Genomic DNA, 22,891 nt, shown 5'->3' with positions numbered 1-22,891 from the left:
ACATATTCTGTACATGCATTATGCATGAAGAAAATCGGAAATGTCTAATGCAAGTGTTTCGTGTCACGAGGACATTTTAACAGATAAATGTAAGAAATTTTAAAAACAGATCACGCAAATTTTAGTTTCTTATTACTTTATCAAAGGAACAATTAATTGGTTTGCGGCCGATTTTTGACGCTTGCGTCAATATAAGTTTCTTGTTTCTTTTTGATCTGATACTTATTTTGGGCCTCCCAGAACAAAACGTAGATTTTGCCACTGTAATCATATTTGAGGAGGTGGGGGTTTATCACTAGTGAGCTCAGTGTACCTCTAGTTGTTGTTGTATTCATGACTTTATGCCAATAAATGATGGTCAACACCCATATGCACCTAAATATTCAATTCATATTTTTGTTTGACAACACCAATATGGTGCTCTCAAAAAAATATTATGGTGCATGGGGAATTTCGGTTGCAGACAGCAATGGCCTAGCTGCTTTTAGTTTTTTTTTTTTTTTTTTTTTTTTTTTTTTTTTTTTACTCATAGTACTGCGTATACTTAGCTTTTACCTGGAGTTCCGGGATCATGTAGGACAGTGAGTGGCCTGCTTTAAATTAATTTGAACTGTGTATATCATGTATAACCTTTAGTATGGGTGGCATATACTGTACAGCGGGTTCACTGACTTCCTATGACACAGTGGTTTATTTTTAAAAATGCACTTTTAAATACCTATGGAAGGGAATTACCGCCAAAAGTCTATGTATCTTGCTTTTATTCTTATTCTGCCTACTTCTTTATGCTTTGTTATTATTGTAATTATATGTCACTTTATTGTTTTCATATTCGTCTTTATTACATTTCACTTTGACTTTTATCCTTTTTCATTTCGTCCTTACTTCTATGTTTCTTTATTCTTGTTAAGTCATTTTATTTTCTTTTAAATTGATACAGTATCTTAAATGATTATCTCTATTATGAACGTTAACTCAATCACGCAAACAATGAAGCATATTCAATGAAGACGAATACGAGTTGTCCTAATTTAGTGCCGCATTCTAACGCTAGGTGGCAGGGGTGTTCGCTAAGAGTGTTGGTAAAATTAGGTAAGCAAACCTGGCCGGGGTTATTCGAGTTTTTTTTCCAATTTTCTGCCTTAATACTTTATCAATCGAACTTAAATTTTCAAATGAATGATATTTGTTATTAGTTCAGGTATGTACCCGATACATGCCAATGTACCCGATACATGCCATTCCCTCGGAAGTCTCGCTAGATGGTAAGATTTCCCCTGGAAGACTGACTACATAGTGATGCTTCCTTCGGAAGACTATACAGTGGGACTTCCCCCGGGGTATAGCTAGTCTTCCGTGGGAAATCTCGCTATATATAGCAATTCGCCCCCCACTTCATAGCAACCCCTCCCCCGAATAGTTTTTTTTAATCGTAAAACGATGTTTATATATACGAACGTTTTCAGTTTATGAAGAAAAGTTATCCGTCCTATACACATGATACATGTATGAATAAATATTTAAATAATATCATTTTAAAAGTGCTTTATAATTAAATCATTTTAACCAATAGTTAAACATAGATAATCTTCAAGAGTACATATGGATAATGACCCCCCCCCCCGCCTCCCCCTGGGTTAAGTCGCCCGCGTGGCACTGTGGTTACGGCGTCTAGAGTCACGAAGTACAGTAGTAAGGAGTCGATCAATACGTCGTGGGTTCGAATCCCACCATAGGATGTGGAGTTCAATCCATCGGATGAGATCTAGACCGTATTATCCGAGGTCCCGTATCGCAGTAGGTGCTGGCACGAAAAAAAGATCCCTCACTGCTCAATGGCTATAAGTGCCAAGTATGTAAGACAAATTTGCAGCTCTCCACCGGCAAGATGTGGCTTCTCCTCTTGAGTGAAAAATTCTCGCAAGGGGCATTATACAATGTACAATCAAACCACCAAAGTCTCAATATATATACTGACTTCCGGGTGGACGACCTCCTATGGGGTAAGTTTCGCCGGTAGAGGGGTGGGTGGCCACGAAACATTTTCCTAAACGTAACTTTTTACTACTGGAAAAGTTCAGCGAAAGGCTTGTTGCCCCCATCCCTTACCCTTTTTATTGCAGTACTAATAGTCAGTTTATATATTAAAAGTCATGTACTTATTTGCGTGAGTAAAATTTAGTACTGAAAAAAGTTGACGACCCTTCCCCCCTCACCACCACCAAACAGAATTTTGAGTTCTAAGAATTTTTTTAGCTCTTCTGGCTGATCACAAATACGATGCGTACTAAAGATACAAATTCTTTCTTTATTGAAAATTAAGTGCTATTTTAATATAAGATATTAACGCTGAAAATAAGACCTGGGAGTTTCTAGTATGTCTGGATGCATGATGCTTATACTTCGCCTACCATGCGCGGATCTAGAGGGGGGTGGGGTGTTAGGACCCCCTGGAATTTACAAGGTTTAAAAATGTATATACTAAAGCAAGGAAAAAATGTTAAACGCTCCCTATGAAATAGGATTTTGATGTTTGGGCGAGTTTAGGTTTTTTTATGCTCGTCAAGAAATTTCTGGGATTGGAATTTTTTTTGGACTGGGGTGGAACCCCCACCCCACTCCCCCCACCCCCCCCCCCCCGGAAGAAAAAAATTGGATCCGCGCCTGCCTACCCATATTAACGCTCCTCACTCCTTTGCAAAGCCATGTCCCTAGAATCACGCACATGAGCAGTTACTATCTGTCGTGAAATGAAGTTCAGTTCAGTGGAAGGTTCTGAAAAACAACCCAATTTATGAGGGTTAACTAGTATCAAAATATTGAACATTTTTATATCAATTAAACTGGAATTCAAAAATCCAACAATTAACTTTAATAGAGTTATATTTTTCAGGCGAGAGAACAGTGACGTAGCATTGTACGTTTTTGAAAGTAGGGAGGGGGCAACAAGAGAATAAATAGTAAAGTACCCGGCTGAAAGCACCTTGACAAAACCCCCCCCAGGAAATTGTCCAAACTTGAAAATACATACTAGGCGTCGGAACCGTGGAGGGGGGGGGGGGGCTTAGCCCCCACTTTTTTTTCCAGAGATAGACTTAGTACAGACGTTCCTGCATAGGTTTAGACCACCCCCCACCTTACCATGGACACGATGCAGTATAGGTTTAAAATGGGGAAAGTGGTGTTGTATGGAAAAAAAAAACTTTGGCACTGGAGTTCGAACCTACCCCCCACCCCCACCCCACCCCACCCCCCACACCGACGAAATTGAATATTTGAGTTTGGAAAATGGAAATTTCTTTTCTTTCTTTTTTTTTTTTTTTGCTTGTCAGATTTTTTTTAAGGTCTTAAAAAATTCTTACACTTAGCCCCCCCCCCCCCCCACTTTCAATTTGCTTCCGATGCCAATGAAATCCTATTTCGAAGGCGGGGTGAGTTTTGGGTTAGATTCAACTTCTTCTATAGAATCAAATTTAAATTTTCTTCCTACTATACGTACTACATTAACTTATTTGACCCTTACTCTTACAAAAAGTGGGTCGGCTTTTCAATGAACATATTCAGTATAGTATAAAGTTATGTCTGAAAAAAGAGGCCGCTATTCCTGTGTGCCCAGAGAAAATAAATATGAAGTTTCCATTATTGGATCGGATTATTGGATCCAGCCTTCAGAAGTTCGATTGATAATTAAAGTACTAAGGCGTATTTAAGAATCTCAAATAACCCGACCCGGGTTTGGTTACCTAGTTTTACCAACACTCGTAGCGAACACCACACCACCTAGCGTTATAATGCCGCACTAAATTTTGACGGTTTGGCAACTTCCATTCGTCTTCATTGAATATGCTTCATTGTTTGCGTGATTGAATAATTTATTTAAGAAACTGTTTAAGTTTTTAAAAAAGTAGAATGAATTTACAAGAATAAAGCAACATAGAAGTAAGGACAAAATGAAGAAGGATAAAAGTCAAAGTGAAATGTAATAAAGACGAATATGAAAACAATAAAGTGACATATAATTACAATAGTAACAAAGCATAAAGAAGTAGGTAGAATAAGAATAAAAGCAAGGTACATAGATTTTTGGCGGTAATTCCCTTCCATAAATACCGTCAGTCGATACCACATCTGTCTCTAAAAGCTGAATGAATGCATAATTATCAAGATCAATTATTATATACTTTTATTTAAAGTCAGTGACTTGATTTAACCTAGATTTATACCTGTATAGGTATAATTTTTAGTTTGTAAGACATTGATATATAAGTATTAATGGAGAATAAATGGTTTGGGCATGAACTTTAACATGTTTTGGTAAAAAGAATCGTTTAAAAATTCTGCTCATTTCATAGACGATAAATTAAATTATTTTCCCTCCAATGTGCTTAATTATATTCTTTTTGAAGTCAATGACTTTTTTAAAACCTGAATTTGTAGGAATAATTATATTTATAAGTAATTGAGAATAAATTATTTGTGCATAATCTTTTTAAGTGAAACGAATTCTTTAAAAATTCTCATTCCGTAGACGATTTATAAATCAAATTGTTCCCCCGCACAATGCACTCTATTTATATACAAGAAAGTTTCCTATCAACCTTTTCTATATATTCGATCAATGCATACTATCTTTGCAAGATATATAACTGTATTCAGCGGCAGCTCACACATATTGGTCCGACCAAAATAATTCCATCATGATAAGTAGATACAACATTATTGTTCATGATAAAAGTAAAGTTGTGTATGTCATACGTTAAAGAAATCAAAAATAACGTCAAAATATCATTAGAAAGTCACTTTCCCCCCGAAATGCAAATAAAAAATATCAATATTCCTACGCTCGCTCCCTCCTCAGCCTTTTTTTTTTTTTTTACGTGTTTGATAACAGAGAATAATTAGGTCATTCTTCGATTCATATCTTTTCACCAATGAATTGATAATACTATATCAACAATTGTATTAAGTACACGTTTATAGTCCGTTAATTATCATACAATTTGTATTTAAAGAAAAAATTAATCATTCTGTGTGTGTGTATTATTAAATGACGGAATTTTCAATCCCTGGCCTGCTCGTGTGTACAACTCGTAAACTGTAGGGTATGTGTGGCAAAACGAGAACTGCATGGGTTGGAGATTCGGGTTCGTGTTGAAGTTCAGCATACCATTATATATAGAACTTGAATAATGTAAGTAATTTCTGCGACAAATATATTAGTATATTTCAGTTATTTTCAAAACAAAAAAGGTTTTCCATGTTTTCAGTTTAGAATTTTCCGACCCGGTCCTGATTTTCCCAACCCGGCCATTTTAAACACAAGTTGTTGCAGATGCAAATGTTAGAACAAACTATATAAAGTTCAACAGGGATTGTATAATTTTTATTAATCAGAATTCGTATTTATATGATCTAATTAAGAAAAGAAAAGTTTTGTCTGACACCGTAACTTCTCGGCAAAACAAAACGTGTTTCTCCGATCTCGCTGGATGCGTGTGACAGCTCCATTGCACGTGTGTAGACCAAGGCTACAGGTACATGTAGGCCTATGTGTACTGTTTGTTAGGAGACTGGGTGACCGTAATGCTATGGAATCACGATATTTACAACAGTTCCATAATTAGACAGTGCAGTTTTTTTTTTTTATTAACGTCATTATAAACACTGTTAAACATATTAAATCTAACAGTCGAATATCTTTGGATATGGGGTAACCCATATCTATTCTTGTTAACCATATCATACAATTTTCCACTGTGTAACCCCGTGTAAATAAGACAGCCCTGTTCAATGAACGCTGGATTTTAACACACATCTTGCGTAATAGTACGATATCCAGGTCAATGAAGTTCAGCGTAGAACATTGCCCTGTTATAATTAGAGTAAGTTAGGTCACCCCGCTCTACCTGCAGTCGTTGACCTCAGTCTAAATATAGGTCACTAGGAATTTCCCCCCATTCCTGTGTTTTGGAATCGTCTGTTGTGTCTCGCGGTCGGGACACACATTTTATTTTGGGGTCACGTTCGAGTAATTATAATATTGATCGCGCAATGTTTATGTATCTAAGGATGCGCATGAAGTGTTGTCTGGTGACCTTGAATAGGGGGAAAACAGTGTCTGCTTCAGTATTTATAATAACTGGTGTGGAAGTAAATGCGACTTTTTTTAATAATTTGAAAATAAAAAAGTGTACTCTGTGTATATGTCTTTCTCCGAGTCGCGGAAATACAATCAGGATGTACTGTTCTGCATGTAAAATGTTTTCTTGGGATTTAAAACCAAAATTGGGTTAATTATTAATAAATATTTTCAGGTATGTTCATAATTTTAAAAAGACTGTATACGCTGTTTCATTTAATTCATTCTTGTCAGTAAAAGATTAATAGGTATACTTACTGAAAAGATACATATATTGCTGAACATAAACATGCATGTACATGTAGATCTATCATGTCTATATACGACAACGGAGCAAAGAAGACTATTTATTTGAAAGACATAATGGTTCAAATTTCCAACAGTTAATATAGTATTACGGGAACTTAGCATCTTTTTCGCTGCATTTAATTTCTGGAAATATGCATGATAACATTTCCGACATTTGTGTTTTCATTGACGACATATTTTTTTTTTTCATATCCGGAATTTACCTGTGCGGCAATTTAATGTTTTCTAAGGAAGTGAAACGGAATTTTTAAAGCATTTATTGCAAAATATTGTTTAAAAAATATAAACATTCCGCGGAATCATCTATAGATGCATACATACAGGCACATGTTGCACTAATCTAAGTAAGAGAGCATATTAAAATTTTTTCAACGCATTTCATGTGAACTAAATTAAATGTCAGTGACAGCACCTAATTTCTGTCCAAGCCATTGATAGATTTACATAACTCGGAAATTGGACTTCAATGATTTATTTATGATTTAAATTATTCCTTAAAAATTTTCATAAGTTAATTTAAAACTGAAAATCTGTTACTAAAGGTACTATATGAAAAATGTCGGAACTGAAAACAAAAAAAAAAAAAATTTCAAAAATGAAAACAAAAACATGTAGGAAATGAAAAATTGATAATTACAAATAAGTCCAGAAGTGAAATGCAGCCATTTTTTTCAAGTTCAACTTGTAAACCTGAAAAAAATTATTTGTCTTTTTGATCTGGCACTTATTTCGGGTTTCCCAGAGCAAAACATGGAACAACTTTGCCTCTAGTTTTTTAAAATGTTTGGAGCAGGAACTCATGGGACAGATGCTTGGAATTTACTTACTTTATTTACTTTGTATTCTAAGTATTCAATTAAAGAAATCTCTATTCATTCAAAAGCCCTTGGGGATTTTTTTTTCAAATTTTAATAATTAATTCCTTTACATTTCTTTAATTGTATCACAACTAGCAGTATATATCATTTATATGGTCAGATAATCACACTTATACATGTATAACCACATTAACATTCATAAGAAATCTTTATAACTCTGCAATACATATAACATGGGATATTTTTTGTAAAGACAAAAAATTACTGGAAAAAAAACAGTATAAAGATAGTAAAAGAAAAGAAATAACTCACAACCAAATATTGTTGATGGAAACTCAATGCTTACAAAAAAAGAAAATGGAATGCTTCCTTATGTATACTGATGTTGGTATATAATTTACAAGAAATAACAAAATAATTTTATTTTATAAGTACATGTTACACATTGTAAACTTTTTATACATGTGTAACAAGAAGGGAGAAAATGTATGACTGGACCGGGACACAAACCCTGGTCACCCCTGCATCTCCAGTTGGGTGCTCTACCAACTGAGCTATCCAGGCTGATATCCACAGCCCAATCCATTACACATGAATATGTTAGTTAAAATCATCCCTTGTAATTCAAACAAAAATTGCATAATATATATTTAAAAATCAAATCATATACATTACTTCTGTAATAATACACATATACCAGGTATATTTTATGAATTTTAATGACAAAAATGTCAATGAAGAAGTAAAGTCTTTACAACCAAGTGTTCTAGTAAAAACATTGTAACAAAGCAAAAGTTTATAAAACAAAAAATTAACTGCCATTGAGTTCCCACATACTTTTCAAAATATAAAGTACATTGGTATATAGCATTGAACAAATCATATATTTTCTTTGGTGAACATTTTACCAGAGTTCCTTTAAAAACCATAGTAATATACATACTACAGCAACTTTTTACAAGAAGTTAATAGCACAATCAGTAATCAGGAACAGGGGTAAGTAACGATTTAACAAAGTCGTTATAGCGAATCTGTCCGCCATGTTGGATTCCAACCTCTCGGAACAAGGCATCAACTGCAAGTAAAGAGAAACAGTTAAATATTAAAACAGTCAAAAATTAATATTACAGTGAAGCCTGTCTAATCCTATATATACAGGGAGATAACCTTTGTGTCGGAATAGACAGGGTGTCAGATTGCACAGTGTAAAAAAATGGAAATAAGTAAAATGGGAAAGAAATGTAATGTTGGAATTCACAGTGTGATGGATTGCACATGGGTTGGATTAATAGACAGTTTTCACTGTACAGTGTATTTAAAAATTTGTTATTTTGTTTGCTTGCTTGTTTGTTAAAAGTTCCTTTCAAATATTTTTTACTCTTTAAAGAATTTTTCACTCAAATGGAGATGCCACAAATAGATGGTTTTGCTATGACATACATATTTTGCAGCATATTTTGCCTCAGAGTTTTTCCCCCTTAGCTGCCATCTTGTAGGGCAAAGCAGTGAATTTTCCTCTTTGAGCAACCAGTTTTAAACATCCATGCCAGAAATATATGGGGGAAAATATTTACAATCTCAAGATTATGAATTAATAGAGGCTTTAATAAACATGTTTTCATAAGAAAAAGTTTTAACTTAATTTACCTCAGTAACCAGTCTAACAAACTTGGTTGAATAATGAAGGGATCTGGGAATGTTGCCCTACAACATGGCGGCCAAAGGGAATAACTCTTGCGAAAATTACCTCAATGGAAAACCATTTATTGCTGGTGGAGGACCACAGATCATTGAGAGTGAGACCTATATACTCTGCACTTACAGCTACTGAAGAGTGAGGAATCGCTTTCTTGCTAACACCTACTGCTAAACTTGACCTCGGTTTATATGGCCTCCTCTAAAGGACTTAAAGGACTGGTCTCCTCGTACGGTCCCAGTGGAATTAAAATCCAAACTATAAAGATAAACTCCTTGCTTCATGGCTCTGAAGTACTATTACTAGGCCCGTGCAACATTAAGACTTTGTCCAACCCTACATGCGTCTTTCATTGGACAAGTCAATCTACACACCAGCTTTCTAATCAGACATGTTAACTTCATCATTATGGGAAAAGTAATGAAAATAACTGCCCAGATTGCAATACTCATACTCTGATTTTTAGGGCTGGGTATTGGCCCGAGATTTCGTATTATGATATATTGCGATATTTATAACTGTATTGCGATATGTATTGCAATATTTTCAATGTAATTTAAATGGCATTTTCTTACTATATTTACTTTAATTTACATGCAAGATGTACAGAAATATGATAAGTAACCAACGCAGAAAAAAATCTTGTTGATTTCATTAACGTTATGCTCTGAAATGTTCCCACAAAACAACTTCTGTCTTACTGTTTATAACAAACTTTCATATGCATTTTTAGCACTCAAATGGAGATCACATTTTATCCTTTTTCCGTCTGTCTAGCAACCAATTTTAAACATTTTCCTTCTTCTCATGCTAACCAAACTTGGTACAAAGCATCCTTGGGTGAAGGGAAGTTTAAATTGTTAAAATCCAAGTCCCCTTACAAGGGGAGATATAGGGTGGGGTCAAAAAAATCTTCTTCTCAATAACCACTGGGCCAGGAAAGCTGAAACTTAAAGCATCCTTGGGTAGTGTTATTAAATTGTTAAAATCATGACCCCCGGTGGTAGGGCGGGGCCACAATAGGGAATCCAAATTTTACATAGAAATATATAGAACAAATCTTTGAAAATCTTCTTCTCAAGATCCACTGGGCCAGACAAACTTATGAACTTGGTTGTAATATTAAATTTTGAAAAGCATGACCCCCGGGGGTAGGGAATGTTCCAAGTTTTACATAGAAATATATAGAACAAATCTTTAAAAATCTTCTTCTCAAACACTGGGCCATGAAAAAAATGTGGAAGCATCCTTGGGTAGTGTAATATTTGATTGTTAAAAGCATAGCTCACAAAATTTTTTACATAGAAATATATAGAACAAATCTTTAAAAATCTTCTTTTCAAGAACCACTATTAAAATTGAAAGCATTTCATGTCTAAATAAAGTTTTAAAATAACACCCCAAGGGGGTTGTTGCATGGTAGTGGTATAGCAAGTCTGGTAAAGAGTCACACCCTAGTTACTCAGGGGTGTGATGGGCCTCTTGTTATATTTAATGACAAAATTCCTTAATCTAAGCATATTGCCAATATATCGATATTACAAAATCGTATTGCAATACGATATTTTTTGTCATTGTATTGCAATATTTATATTCAAATATCGATATTTTTGCCCAGCCCTACTGATTTCTTGCAAATATTAAAGATCATTAAAGCATTTCATTCTAAATAGCACTAAATCACACCTGTGTTGGCCCAGTGGTAGGTGTTGGAGTCACAGAGTAAGGGGTTGATCCTTACATCCTTACATCATGGGTTTACACTGTGGGACCGGTACAAATGTATATATATATGAAGTCCCCTATTGCAGTAGGTGTTGGCACAAAGCTCTTCTGATCACAGTCCAATGACAGAGGTTAATGTATCAGCCAATGATAGAGAGTGTGTTAAAGTATGATATGATTTACATACCCTCTTGTCTACTTAGTTTTTCTCCCATGTTCATCATGATATGTTGAACCTCAGCAGCATTTACATAGCCCCGCCTCTCGGTGTCATGTGACTTGAAAGCATCCAATAATTCTTTTTCGGGTTTCTCTACACTAGTATGATCATGCATAGCCTCAAGGAAGGAAGCAAATTCTATTTTATTGTCTGAAAGAATTTAAAAAAAAATTACTCCTTGTTCTTCTTCTCAGCTCAAAACATTGATAGCAGCCATATAGCACATTAAATAATTGTAAAGTTACTCTCTAGAGTAAAACAGAATAATAATTAATTAGCACTGAGACATGTATATGATGGTCACTTTAAGTCACTTTCAGTAAATTAACCTCTTTATTGTAACCTTGACTAGAATGTTGTCCTATCTGGCAAATTTATAAGGAATAAGAGGTGTACTGATTAAACAAATTTTACTGTACATGTTGTATACTATTCATATCATAGATGTCAGAACCAAAGGGTAGGGGCGCCTTAGCCCCCTCCCTCTTCCCCCCCCCCCCCCCCCACCAAGATATAATAACATTATATTGGCATTGAAATCTGGGGGCTTAGCCCACCCATCCTCCTTTTTTGTAAAGATAGAGATTTTATGTAACGTATTTAATCCCTATTAACTGCCCCGGGCGTTTAGAAAATTGCGAAAAAGGGGGCGGTTATTTTGGTATTCTCTTTGTAATATTTAATATCATATCTTACCTTCAAAAAATATTTTTAAAAAAATAAATAAATTCAAAGAATCTTCAAAATGTACTTTAGATGAAGATAATCCACCCAAATTATGCTAAATGAATCATTTTCCACCAAGAAATTGGATAATAAACATGCAAATTTCATTTTCACTTCCTTCAAATTTTGGTTAGACTTTTGATACAATTCTTGATAATTTTAATCACTGTACAGGGGACCACATCATCAGAAACCCACGGGTGATCTCGTTTTTATTTGATAAGTAAAGACGAGATCACCCGGAGGTTTAATTTCCAACGATGAGGGGGCCCTAATTTCCTAACAATTGAAAAAGACCTAAGGGGGCACTTACAGGGGCAGGGGTGGTTAATAGGGATTATACGGTAATATTGGCTTTGAAAATTAGAGCATACTTTTTCTGTGGGGGATAGCCCCCCCCCCCCCCCACTTCACTTTCTATTAGCCTCTTCCCCCTTCAATTTGCTTCTGATACAAACAGGTCTATATTTATAATACATGTAATACAGACACTTTTAATACAGTGCAGTAAAATTTGTAGAAAGGAAAATGATAGAGTGATCAGATTGGTTTACCTTTGATGTACTTATTAAAGTACTTGGAGACTTCCTGAGGGGTTGGGCTATACCCCAGGGACCTCATAACCAGCGACAACTCCTGTTCATTAGCGATGTGCCCCCTCCTGGCATGGAAGAAGAAACATTCCTTGAACTCTACAAAACAACATGTCAATATTTATTTTAATGTGCAACAAAACAGATCATACTCCATTTCTTGTTGCATAACTTTAAATAACTTTTTTGAATGAAAATATTTTGAAGGATGTGAAATCTGGTTACAAAGTAGAGTAACTGATTATTATGACTTGATAAATATAATTGAGGCATACTCATTCCTGCTGAGACATCTGAGACATTGCATTAAATATTAAGCAATTTTGAATTTACTTTAAAAATACCTGTACCGTATACAGCTAATTCAAGATATAAAGCTAAACAAGTGATTATATTTACATTCAGTATAATTTTCCTTATCAAATCCATTAGAAATCCACGACGTTCAAATTTCTATAACACACGCGAAACCTTGTCACCGCGCGTTAGAATACACAGTAGGAACTATATGCACTTTCAATACTCGAGACACACCAAAATGTAAAATGTTTTATTTCAATTTAATGAAAAACTACAACCCTGAAAAATTAACGTAGAAATTAACGTAATGTGCGTTAAGAATTAATTTGTCACTTTTTAAATCGCAATGTTTGTTTGCGTAATTTAACTTTGCAACGTCACCTGACGTCACAAACGGCTCTTACGTCTATTAACCAAGTTAGTTTTGAAGGTGTGTAAATTCACATTAAATGTAAACAAAATAAGCAATTATGAAGAAGGAAAATTAGAGAATGTAAATAGGAAGTCATTGAATTCATATTTTTGGCTGAACACACCTGGCCGTGCCGACAAATTATCATACCGCGCTAACGCGCTGTATTCAATTTGCCGGCACGGCCAGGTGTGTTATAGGACCAAGACAAAAAATATGAATTCAATGCTTAAGTGCTGAAATAAGATAAATAATTGGCGGAAACACAAAACAATAAAGATCAGTGAGGTGTGTATCATGTCTAGCTGTTCGGGGGGAATACAAGTACAATAACAATATGTGTAAAGAAGTAAATAAATAAATACAAAACAAACGAATCGAGGATGGAGTTTGTTCCAGGAATGTGGGCGTGGTCACAGAGAACAGGTATGAACTTCTCAGGTGAGATTGGACAAAAACGATTAGTACTTACTATCTATATCAGTCTGACTGAAGAATTTGGCCTGAAAACACAAACAAAGCGATTTTCACAAGAATTGAAATGGTTGAAACAAATAAGAACGAACAAAATGGACAAACAAATTGCAGCACTTACCATTTTGTTGGAGAAAAATATGAATTACTTCCCTTTGTAAACATTTTTTCTGCAGTCCTACAAAATTTTAGGAAAAAAATATTTTTGGGAAAAATAATGGGTAAAACAATGTCAAATAAATATTCTTACTCAAAATAGTTTGTTTACCACAAAATAGAAATTGAAAGGAGATTATAAAACTACAAAAAACATTCCGTGCGTTACTGCACTTTTAACGGGAGGTAACTCTGAAATCAACACATCTGCGTCGAGAGGACAATATCGATGATGTAAACAGAATGAAAACACCCCCAATTTTTGTGCATCTTGTTTAACTTGCATCGGGCATATCAACGAAGTAGTAAGTCATTTCAATAAATTATTTTCCCTTGTTCAAAATTATTCATGGAGAATTTGTCGTCTGCGTGGATTTCGGAGGGACATAAATTGCTTCTGAGACTAACGGTCATGGTTGGGGGGTTAACAATTCGGTCGCTGCCCGTTAGCCGACAGGCAGTAATTCAGCATAACCCTTGCGTTGCCCTCTCGTTGTCTTTTCCACGAATTTAAAGGAGAGAAGTAAATATTCATGCCTTTACTGAAATTGCAAAAGCAGAAACACTTGTGTCATAGTAAATGTTTATTTGGAGGGCACATTACCCTATTCTACTTGGATATTGCATAAGCATAAGTTATGGATTGCATAAAAAAAGGTTTCCTGTAGTTATTAAATAGTTTAATGCAATTTCTTTTTCAAAGGTATTTTTTTCACTCAAAATGAAATTATACACTTATTACTTTAATACTTTCACCATGTTCTGTTATGATTGTATAACTTTTGTTTTGATCTTTCAAACATTTATTGTAAAATTATGTAATAAACTATGCATGTTATCAGGGATCTATACATAAAGTTTGTATATATGTCTCTGACGTTATAAATGACGATGTGGGTAGCATATTGATATATATGACATAATGTGTATTTAATATCCTTTATTCAAGCATTGATTGTACCAGTGTAAATATAGAGGATAAAATACAGATAAACTGCATTGCTTTGTTGCAATGGTTTGCTGAAAAGTAATACTGTTTCACTGTGTATCACTATGGGATATTGGGAATGTTTTTGAAGGAGGTAGGTATGTACTGACATAAAAAGAAAAGACACCTTCTAGTTTCATTAATTTGAAAGTTTCATTTTATTGGTTTTAGGAAATCATCAATACCTTGTTCCATACTGTCATTAGCATGATTCTAAGGCCAACAATAAAAAATGAATCTGACAGGTCAAAATAGCCTCCTACCTAACCTTTTTTTTCAGTACTTTGATTTTTTTAGTTACCAGGGGGGAAAAGACTGTTTTATTTAAAAGATTTATAATTTCTCAAAAAAAAAAAAAAAAAAAAAAAAAAAAAAAATCCTGTTTCAATGAACATTTTTATAGCAATTAATACTAAATCTATCTTGTCCAATGAATAATGAAAAATTATTTTGATGGCTTTTCTTTCAAATTAACTCTTATAAATTTTCTTTTTTCAGGTGAGCAAAATGTAGAGAAAAAGAAAATTTAATTGACAGATAGTTGTGTGTTCAGGCTACAGCTCTGGAACGCATCAAGGGCATTATACTGTATAAAAACACGGTTAAGACTTTATCAATGCATAATCAAGAGACAATGAAGAGAGAAAAGGCTGACCAGATAATTCCAGAAATAGCCATGCGGGGGGCATCCATGCGAGATATCCAGGCCAAAATGGCAGAGCGGGAGATCAACGAAGAGGAGATAACTCATCGAGAGCACGAAATCAATTTAAAAGTGAGTTTTGATAATAAAAATCTTAATCATATAAATGACAGGCCAGCATTAATCGGGGTCAGATGTGGTCAAGAAGGAATTTCATTCCAAGAAATTTAGTTTACCCTCTTTTTCAACAAATCCATATTGCTAGAGAATAATGATTATACTATGAGAGTTTATTTCAAATATATTAACAATTTTACAATAGATATACTGAGTTTACATACATTATTAGTACTTTTTTCCGGTAAACTATTAGCATATCATGATCCAATAAAAATACAGAAAGGCAATAAATACTTAAACATGTTAAATATCCCTTATCTGATATCAACATTGCTACATCAGCTTAATAATTTATTGTACTCTTTCAGAAAAGAAAGGGAATGGTGCATGTATACACAAGAATATGGTATTTGCATACTGGATTAAACTTTCTACTGTTTTTTTTTACAAAGGTGTCAAACCACAGTAAGATCATCACCTCTCTAATGGCAGGAGCAATGGCAGGAGCTGTGGCTAAGACAGTGATAGCCCCGCTAGACAGAACAAAGATCAACTTCCAGAGTACGTACAGATCTACAGAACTTAATTATCCCCCTCCAACAGAGTTAGAGAGTGATAGTCCCCCCCAACCCCCAGACAGAACAAAGATCAACTTAATTATCCCCCCTCCAAACAGAGTTAGAGAGATAATGGAACACACTTGTATGTGTGGATGGTAGGGTTAGTTTGTCCATGTGTCACTGTGGCTTATGGAAGTGATGTAATTTGCATCAGGATCAATGAGGAATGCTGCCTTACTTTATATTATATATTCTTTTTTTTTTTAGGGATGCACCGCTTATTGGGTTGTTACAAAGAAATATTTATGAATATTTTGCATAATCTGTACTCTCTGTGTCACAATGACTTGAATTAATGGCATCAACAATGTATTGATCTGCCTGACCTTAGAGTTACATTTTGTACCTCTTGAAGTCATTTTTAATCATTTAATCTTTTTGCACTAAATGGATCAAGATTTAATTAAAAGGAATGAATAACCAACCCAACATTTACAGTGTAGCTTGGGATAAAGCATGTTTCCCCCAACCCAGGTTATTCAAAAACAAATTGTACAGCTATTAAATTCATTCTGTCCAGATCCAGGATTTTTTTTCTGGGGTGGGGGTCTAGGGCTTGGGGGGTCCATACCCACAAAAAATCATTCAGCTCAGTGAAATAAATAGAAGAAAAAATATATTGTTTTTTTTTTTTGAATGTGCACATCTTTTGGGAGGATTGGTTGTAGGGTTTCAGATCATTTTTCAATGTATATATGTTCTCTAGGGGAGCCCAAGTCATCTTTTTTTTCTTATTTCACTCTGTGCAAATTAACGATATCAACATTTAACTGTATCTTTGTTGATTTCTTTTCAGTCTCCCATAAGCAGTTCTCCTTTAGGGGAGCCATCCTTTTCCTGGTAGACACAGTGAAGAAGGAAGGCTTCACTAGACTGTGGAGGGGGAACTCTGCTACCATGGTCAGAATCATACCTTACGCTTCCATACAGTACGCCTCTCACGAACAGTATAAAAGACTGCTAAGCACAGACAAACGGAAACAGTAAGTCTTTGTAAAAAATTCTCATAAGACAAAGAACTGTGAAATGAAAAATATCCAAATTTAATTGTTGTTAGGACAGGTTCACAGAGATTTTGTTCAAAGCCATTTATAATTGATGTCTATAAACCCTTTACTGTGAAATAAAGAGAAAACACAGTCTATAAATGTAAAAAATGTTTCTCATGAGCAAGTTTGGTTATTGCTTTTCAGGGACATGCAAAAATACTAAGTCTATAATGTATGCTTTTAATGTGTTGTATCATTAATGGTGAGCTGGTAAAGATGGAATCAGTATGCATAACATAACATTTGCTTTTTACGAGGAATATAATAAATGCTGAGAAAACTCAATGTTAGTTGAAAATCAAAAGATTATTCAATTACCTTGATGTAAACTATCCAAAAATTGATTTCAGGTTGTTCATACATTTCTCTTGTAATTTATTTATATTGAAGGCTGCTCTCCATTTTTCAGGCATCTTCCTCCACATCTGCGTTTCCTGGCCGGGTCTCTAGCAGGAGTTACCTCCTCTTCACTAACCTATCCCCTGGACCTGATGAGGGCTAGAATGGCTGTCACAGTCAAGTCTCAGTAAGTCACAGTCAAGTCTCAGTAAGTCACAGTCAAGTCTCAGTAAGTCACAGTCACAGTCAAATCTCAGTTAATTACAGTCAAGTCTCAGTAAGGCATCGAGTCTGAGTTAGTCACTATCAAGTAAGTCAAAGTCAAGTCAGAGTAAGTCACAATCAAGTCTGACTAAGTCACAGTCAAGTCTGAGTAAGTCACAGTCAAGTCTGAGTAAGTCACAATCAATTCTGAGTAAATCACAGTCAATTCTGAGTAAATCACAGTCAAGTCTGAGTAAGTCACAATGAAGTCTTTGTAAGTTGCTGTCAATTATGGAATTTTATCAATTGATAAGCTTATTGGTTTGCAACAACATGGAAATTTTATGTGTACAGCATCACAACTAGTCTATGTAGTTTCACTTAAATATTATGTTGTAATTCTTTGTTTTAATGTTTCCTGATTGAATTCAAGTCCAGAGTTTTTATTTTAATGATTTCTAGATATAGTAACCTATGGTCAGTGTTTAGACACATAGTGAAGGCTGAGGGTGTGGCTACCCTCTACAGGGGCTTCACCCCCACAGTGCTGGGGTCCATTCCTTACTCAGGGGCCAGCTTCTTCACATATGAAACTCTGAAGAAATGGCATGCAGGTATGATTGTACATAGGTAAAATTAAGCCATGACAGAGAGTTTGAACTGGGATAAATCTATTATTCTTTTGTAAGTAAATTTGATTAGTTTAGGTTATACATAACATGTTCCTTACTGCATGGACCCTGAGGTCCACGCAGTAAACATATAAACGAGGTTAAACCGGATGCCATGGGCAAACGACAGGCTAAGTGTGTCAAAATCTTAGTAAATCACCTTAAGCAACTTGCCCGTAGAATAACTCGCCTTATTTGAATTAGAATATGCCATTTATTGGCAAATCGCGCTTTTAAATCCGCAAATCGTATTTATATATTCATTGGCGGATCCGAATTTCACTCTTATACATATACTTTTATAAACAAACTAAACATTGATTCTATGACACAACCCTGGGAAGCGCTAGCATTTTCAAAAGTAGTTTATTATTACTAATACATGCAACTTAATAACAACTTGATTAAAAAATGTCATTCAACGACTAGTTCTAGCTTTTAAAAGATAGAACAAATTTTCACCGGCAATAGTTTTGTGCATCAAGGCCCGCAAAAGAAATTGATAGAGGTCTGTAGCAACGGTTTTTAATGTGGGGGAGGGGGGTGGGGGGCTCCGAAAAAAAATTCCATTTTTCCTATGATAGATTTTTTCCGTATAAATCCAGAACAGGTGTCAAATCCCAGCCATTATGGGTTACATGTATCAAAATAGTCCGATTTTTTAAACTGACAAAACTAAAGGCTAATCCGAGATTAAATTAACAAATTTGCTTTAAGACTACAATCAGTCAAAAGTAGGCAGAACATTGTAGAAAATGTTAGCAAACCTACACGAACATTCACTACACATAGAAATTTTCTTAAATTGAATTTCAGTTAGAAACACATGCATATGGTCCACATATATTGCAGTCCTTTTTTTAAGGACAGCAACTTGAAATTTACCTTACCCCTTGATCATTTTCCAAATTTTTACTTAAAAATCATAGTCTCTTCAGATGTTCATAGATCCCATCCCAACCGAAAAAAAAGAAAAGAAAGAAAGCAGAGCTGCCAACCCTTACGATTTTGGCATAAGGCGTACGAAATCAGCAGCTAAAATACACCTTACGATTTCTCTTTATATTCTTCCGATTTCAGTTTTTCTCCTTCAAAGTTTGTAATACCGGTATTTTCATAGCTTGCCCTCTATAGTTTCTACTGTTATAATATACTCATAATTCTTACAACGCTTGCTTGTATCTGCGTTTCGGTTTATAAAGGCCGATCACATTCATGTCAATGTATTAAAGTATACAAAATGGAAACATGCCTCAGATTGCATGTCAATTTACAAAACATCTTCAGCAGCAGGGGGCCTATGTGGTTCCTAGACCAAACCTTACTATTTGTCATTTCAGAATGTTGGCAGCTCTGAGAAAGAATTCAGCATACATTTTGGGGAATTTAGAACAGATATGGAATGATAAAAATTGTCATTTTTGAAGAAAAATGAAGCAAAATATAGTTAAAGCTGGTGTTCCCTCAAAATTAAATGTAGAGGAAGTGTTCAGCATTACCATAATACACCTTGAAATTATACAGGAAATAGCAAAAGTTCAAAATAGCATTGCTAATGTCTTAAAAAGTAACTGTCAAGTTTATCAGATTGAGTGTAAAGGGAGAGATTGATTTTGAAATTATCAGATGATTTCACAATAGATAATTTTCAAAGAATATTCAGGATTTAATTTCTATATACTGGAATCTTCTTTTTGTGTCTCAGAGAAAAGGTGAAACTCATTAAAAATGAAAACCTTACTTTGGATTTCATAGCAGGTTTTCCTAATGAAATAATCTTTCTATTTAAATTAGGAGCACAAAATCAAACTCTTATGATAAGTATTATTTCTCGTGATATACAAAGTACTGAAATTTTTTTTACTCTCAAAAGTTTTTTTATAAAAGAAGAAAGAGATCAAAATATTGGATATCTTCCAAAACAATTGGTAGAAATTGAAAGTTTAAAAAGGTTATAAAAATAGCCAAACATTTTGTTTTGTCCTTTGTGGTTTGAATAACTTTTATCTTTTAACTTTTAAGGATTTCTGTATTAAAGTCTACGTTTTGTACACATTGCAGGTTACTGTGATGGTAGGGACCCGAGCCCTATAGAGAGGATGAGCTTTGGAGCTGTGGCCGGCTTAATAGGACAATCTGCCTCCTACCCACTAGACATTGTCAGACGGAGGATGCAAACAGCAGGTGAGAGGAGATGTAGTAACACGGCTTAGCTGTTTTATAAACAAAAGACCTAGAACTTCAGCTTTTAGATTAATTGATTGAATGTTGTTTAACACCCCTCTCAAGAATTTTTCACTCATATGGAAACACCACCACTTGCCGGTCGAGAGCTACAAATTTTGTCCTAATCTTAGCACTCAGGGCCTTTGAGTAGGGAGAGGTCTTTTTCATGTCAGCTTCTACTGCGACACGGGACCTCGGTTTATACGATCTCATCTGAAGGACTGGTCTCCACATCCCACAGTGGGATTCGAACATGTGACTTAAGGATCAACTCTGTACTTCGCGACTCTAGAGCAGAGGCTCTTACCACTGCGCCATGCAGCGACTTCAGCTATGAGAAATTCTTGTCGTAATTAATTATTCTCATAAAAAGAAAGAAAATGTATTAAAATCAATACAAGGAAAAAGATTTAGTCACAAAAATTACATTTCAAGTCTTGATTAGTAAAAGAAATATGGAAGCCATTCTTAGTGCAGATTCATTTTCCATGTTTCTCGGTTTGGGGGGTTAGGGGTGGGTGGGTTAGATTTGAACCACTCTTTAAGACAAGTGTTAAATACCAATTATTATGTAAATGAATTTTACCTGTTTAACAGATGTGATGGGTACCAGTCATGATTCACAGACACTCCTATAAGACTGTGTTAATTAATAGTTAATTATGTTAATTTTTACCTGTGTTATTAATAATAACACCCCTAATTGTGTATTAATTACTAATTAATTATGTTAATTTTTACCTGTATTACAGGTGTGATGGGTACCAGTCATGAGTACACCTCTATCTATCAGACTGTGTGTTTAGTCTGGAGGACGGAGAGCTGGAGAGGCCTATATAAGGGACTCAGCATGAACTGGATCAAAGGTCCCATCGCGGTCGGCACAAGCTTCACAGTGTACGACATCTCTCTACATTACCTTAGAAGCTTTACCTACTTCCACGTGGACGAAGAGGATGGGACCTAATTAGAATGCGGCATTTAGATATTTATAGGAGAAAATATTGTAGTCATTTTGATTATTAACAAACTTGTTATGGATTATTGTGTAGAAATTTTAAGATATTTAAATGAAATGTGATATGTTGTGTGAGAAGAAGCCAAAATTGATGAGTGATAAATGTTTGATAAGTTATAGGTAGTTTAGGCAAGAAATATTTTTTAATATTCTGATTTTCAGAATGCATCATACTCTTATGTTTTTCAGAGTTTTCCCTTCCTATGTTAATATATAAAGGCATTTTTTTTGCTCTGTTGTTGGTCAAGATAGCATTACGTTTATAGTAATTCAGAGACAAATAAGATATATATTATTAAAGTTAAGTTTTACATTGCTTCAACACCTGGTACATGTATGAATGAATTATTACATGTAGTTTAAGTACATAAACCCAAGTTTATTTCCAAGTTTCTATCACATGGCACTTATACAAATGCATATCATACATATGTGAAATTTGATATTATTTCAAAGAGATGTGTTCATGCATTTTTCAAAGAAGCTATTTTGCTTTAATGTTGATGACGATTCTTAAAATTGACTATCTTCATGGAATTGTGGTACACTTACAAAAACTGAAAGATGTTTAAGCTAAAAACTGGTGATTGGTTAGCAATTTGAACTTCTTTAGGCTTCAATACTAATTAGTGGGTTCATGCAAAAACAATCCTTTTCATTATTATGAAAAGTATATATATGTTAAATTTTATGTAGAAATCACAATAAATTCTGAAGAAGTAAAAAATCCTTTTACTGTGAAATCACAAATTTTCGTTGGGGTTTAATTTTTTGTTGTTTTTGAAGAATCTAGAGACCCACAAATTCATGTACACCAGGAAATGTAAAATGTTACAAACATAACTACTCGACAATTCTTCATCCATAAAATTAAATCCCAACGAACCATGAGTTTTGCTGCAAACCAGGAAAATTTGACCCCATGGAAATATGTGATTTTACAGTATATAAAATTTGGTTTAAGTATACATGTATGTATAAGTGTAGACGTTTGATAACGTTGAGAGAAATTTGCATGTGAGTGAATCTTAGGTTTGTTATATTTTTACCTCCCTAGCATTCAGATATATGTATTTATAATCTATCGTTACATGGATTTTTTCCACAATTCAGAACATACTAGTCCTGATAATGTTTCAGTAGTTGTTTTTATATGTCTTAGTCAGTCTGTCACAAGCATAATTTGTATATGGTTAAGTAAGTCCCATTTTACTGGTAGTTAGCTGCTTGTCATCTTGTCAGTCTTGTTTGCTTTAAGTTTTGCAATTTATAGCCCTGTAGCAACTGCTAATGATATAATGCTGCTTAATGATACAAATATCATAAAGCGTTGCAACTGTAACACTTAATGCCTTAAATGTTTGATCTTTTCAACCGCTAATGCTAAATAGCGGCTTCATGGAAGAATTATTTCATGAAGCGGATGAGCATGTCAACTATTAATG

The 22,891-nt window shown here is 34.5% G+C and overlaps 2 protein-coding genes across 2 annotated transcripts; one reads left to right on the top strand and one right to left on the bottom strand.

The window, feature by feature from the left end:
• Window positions 1-7,406: 7,406 nt before the first annotated feature.
• On the bottom strand, window positions 7,407-13,557 carry LOC134280090 (calmodulin-like protein 4). Its single transcript, XM_062762521.1, has 5 exons — window positions 13,534-13,557; window positions 13,411-13,441; window positions 12,188-12,325; window positions 10,875-11,057; window positions 7,407-8,341 (listed from the first exon to the last, which is right to left on the bottom strand). Exons 1-5 carry the CDS (start codon window positions 13,534-13,536, stop codon window positions 8,244-8,246), a joined length of 453 nt encoding a protein of 150 aa, XP_062618505.1. The 5' UTR covers window positions 13,537-13,557; the 3' UTR covers window positions 7,407-8,243.
• Window positions 13,558-13,739: 182 nt separating this feature from the next.
• On the top strand, window positions 13,740-22,804 carry LOC134280098 (mitochondrial coenzyme A transporter SLC25A42-like). Its single transcript, XM_062762525.1, has 8 exons — window positions 13,740-13,873; window positions 15,055-15,331; window positions 15,772-15,880; window positions 16,736-16,922; window positions 17,398-17,514; window positions 17,994-18,145; window positions 20,264-20,386; window positions 21,181-22,804. Exons 2-8 carry the CDS (start codon window positions 15,173-15,175, stop codon window positions 21,393-21,395), a joined length of 1,062 nt encoding a protein of 353 aa, XP_062618509.1. The 5' UTR covers window positions 13,740-13,873; window positions 15,055-15,172; the 3' UTR covers window positions 21,396-22,804.
• The last annotated feature ends 87 nt before the right edge of the window (window positions 22,805-22,891 follow it).

This window comes from Saccostrea cucullata, unplaced genomic scaffold, assembly GCF_032062105.1.
Source record: "Saccostrea cucullata isolate Sc308-1 unplaced genomic scaffold, CSIRO_AGI_Scuc_v1 ctg1398, whole genome shotgun sequence".
In the NCBI taxonomy this organism is placed as follows: domain Eukaryota; kingdom Metazoa; phylum Mollusca; class Bivalvia; order Ostreida; family Ostreidae; genus Saccostrea; species Saccostrea cuccullata.
This window is presented reverse-complemented; position numbering and strand designations above follow the sequence as displayed.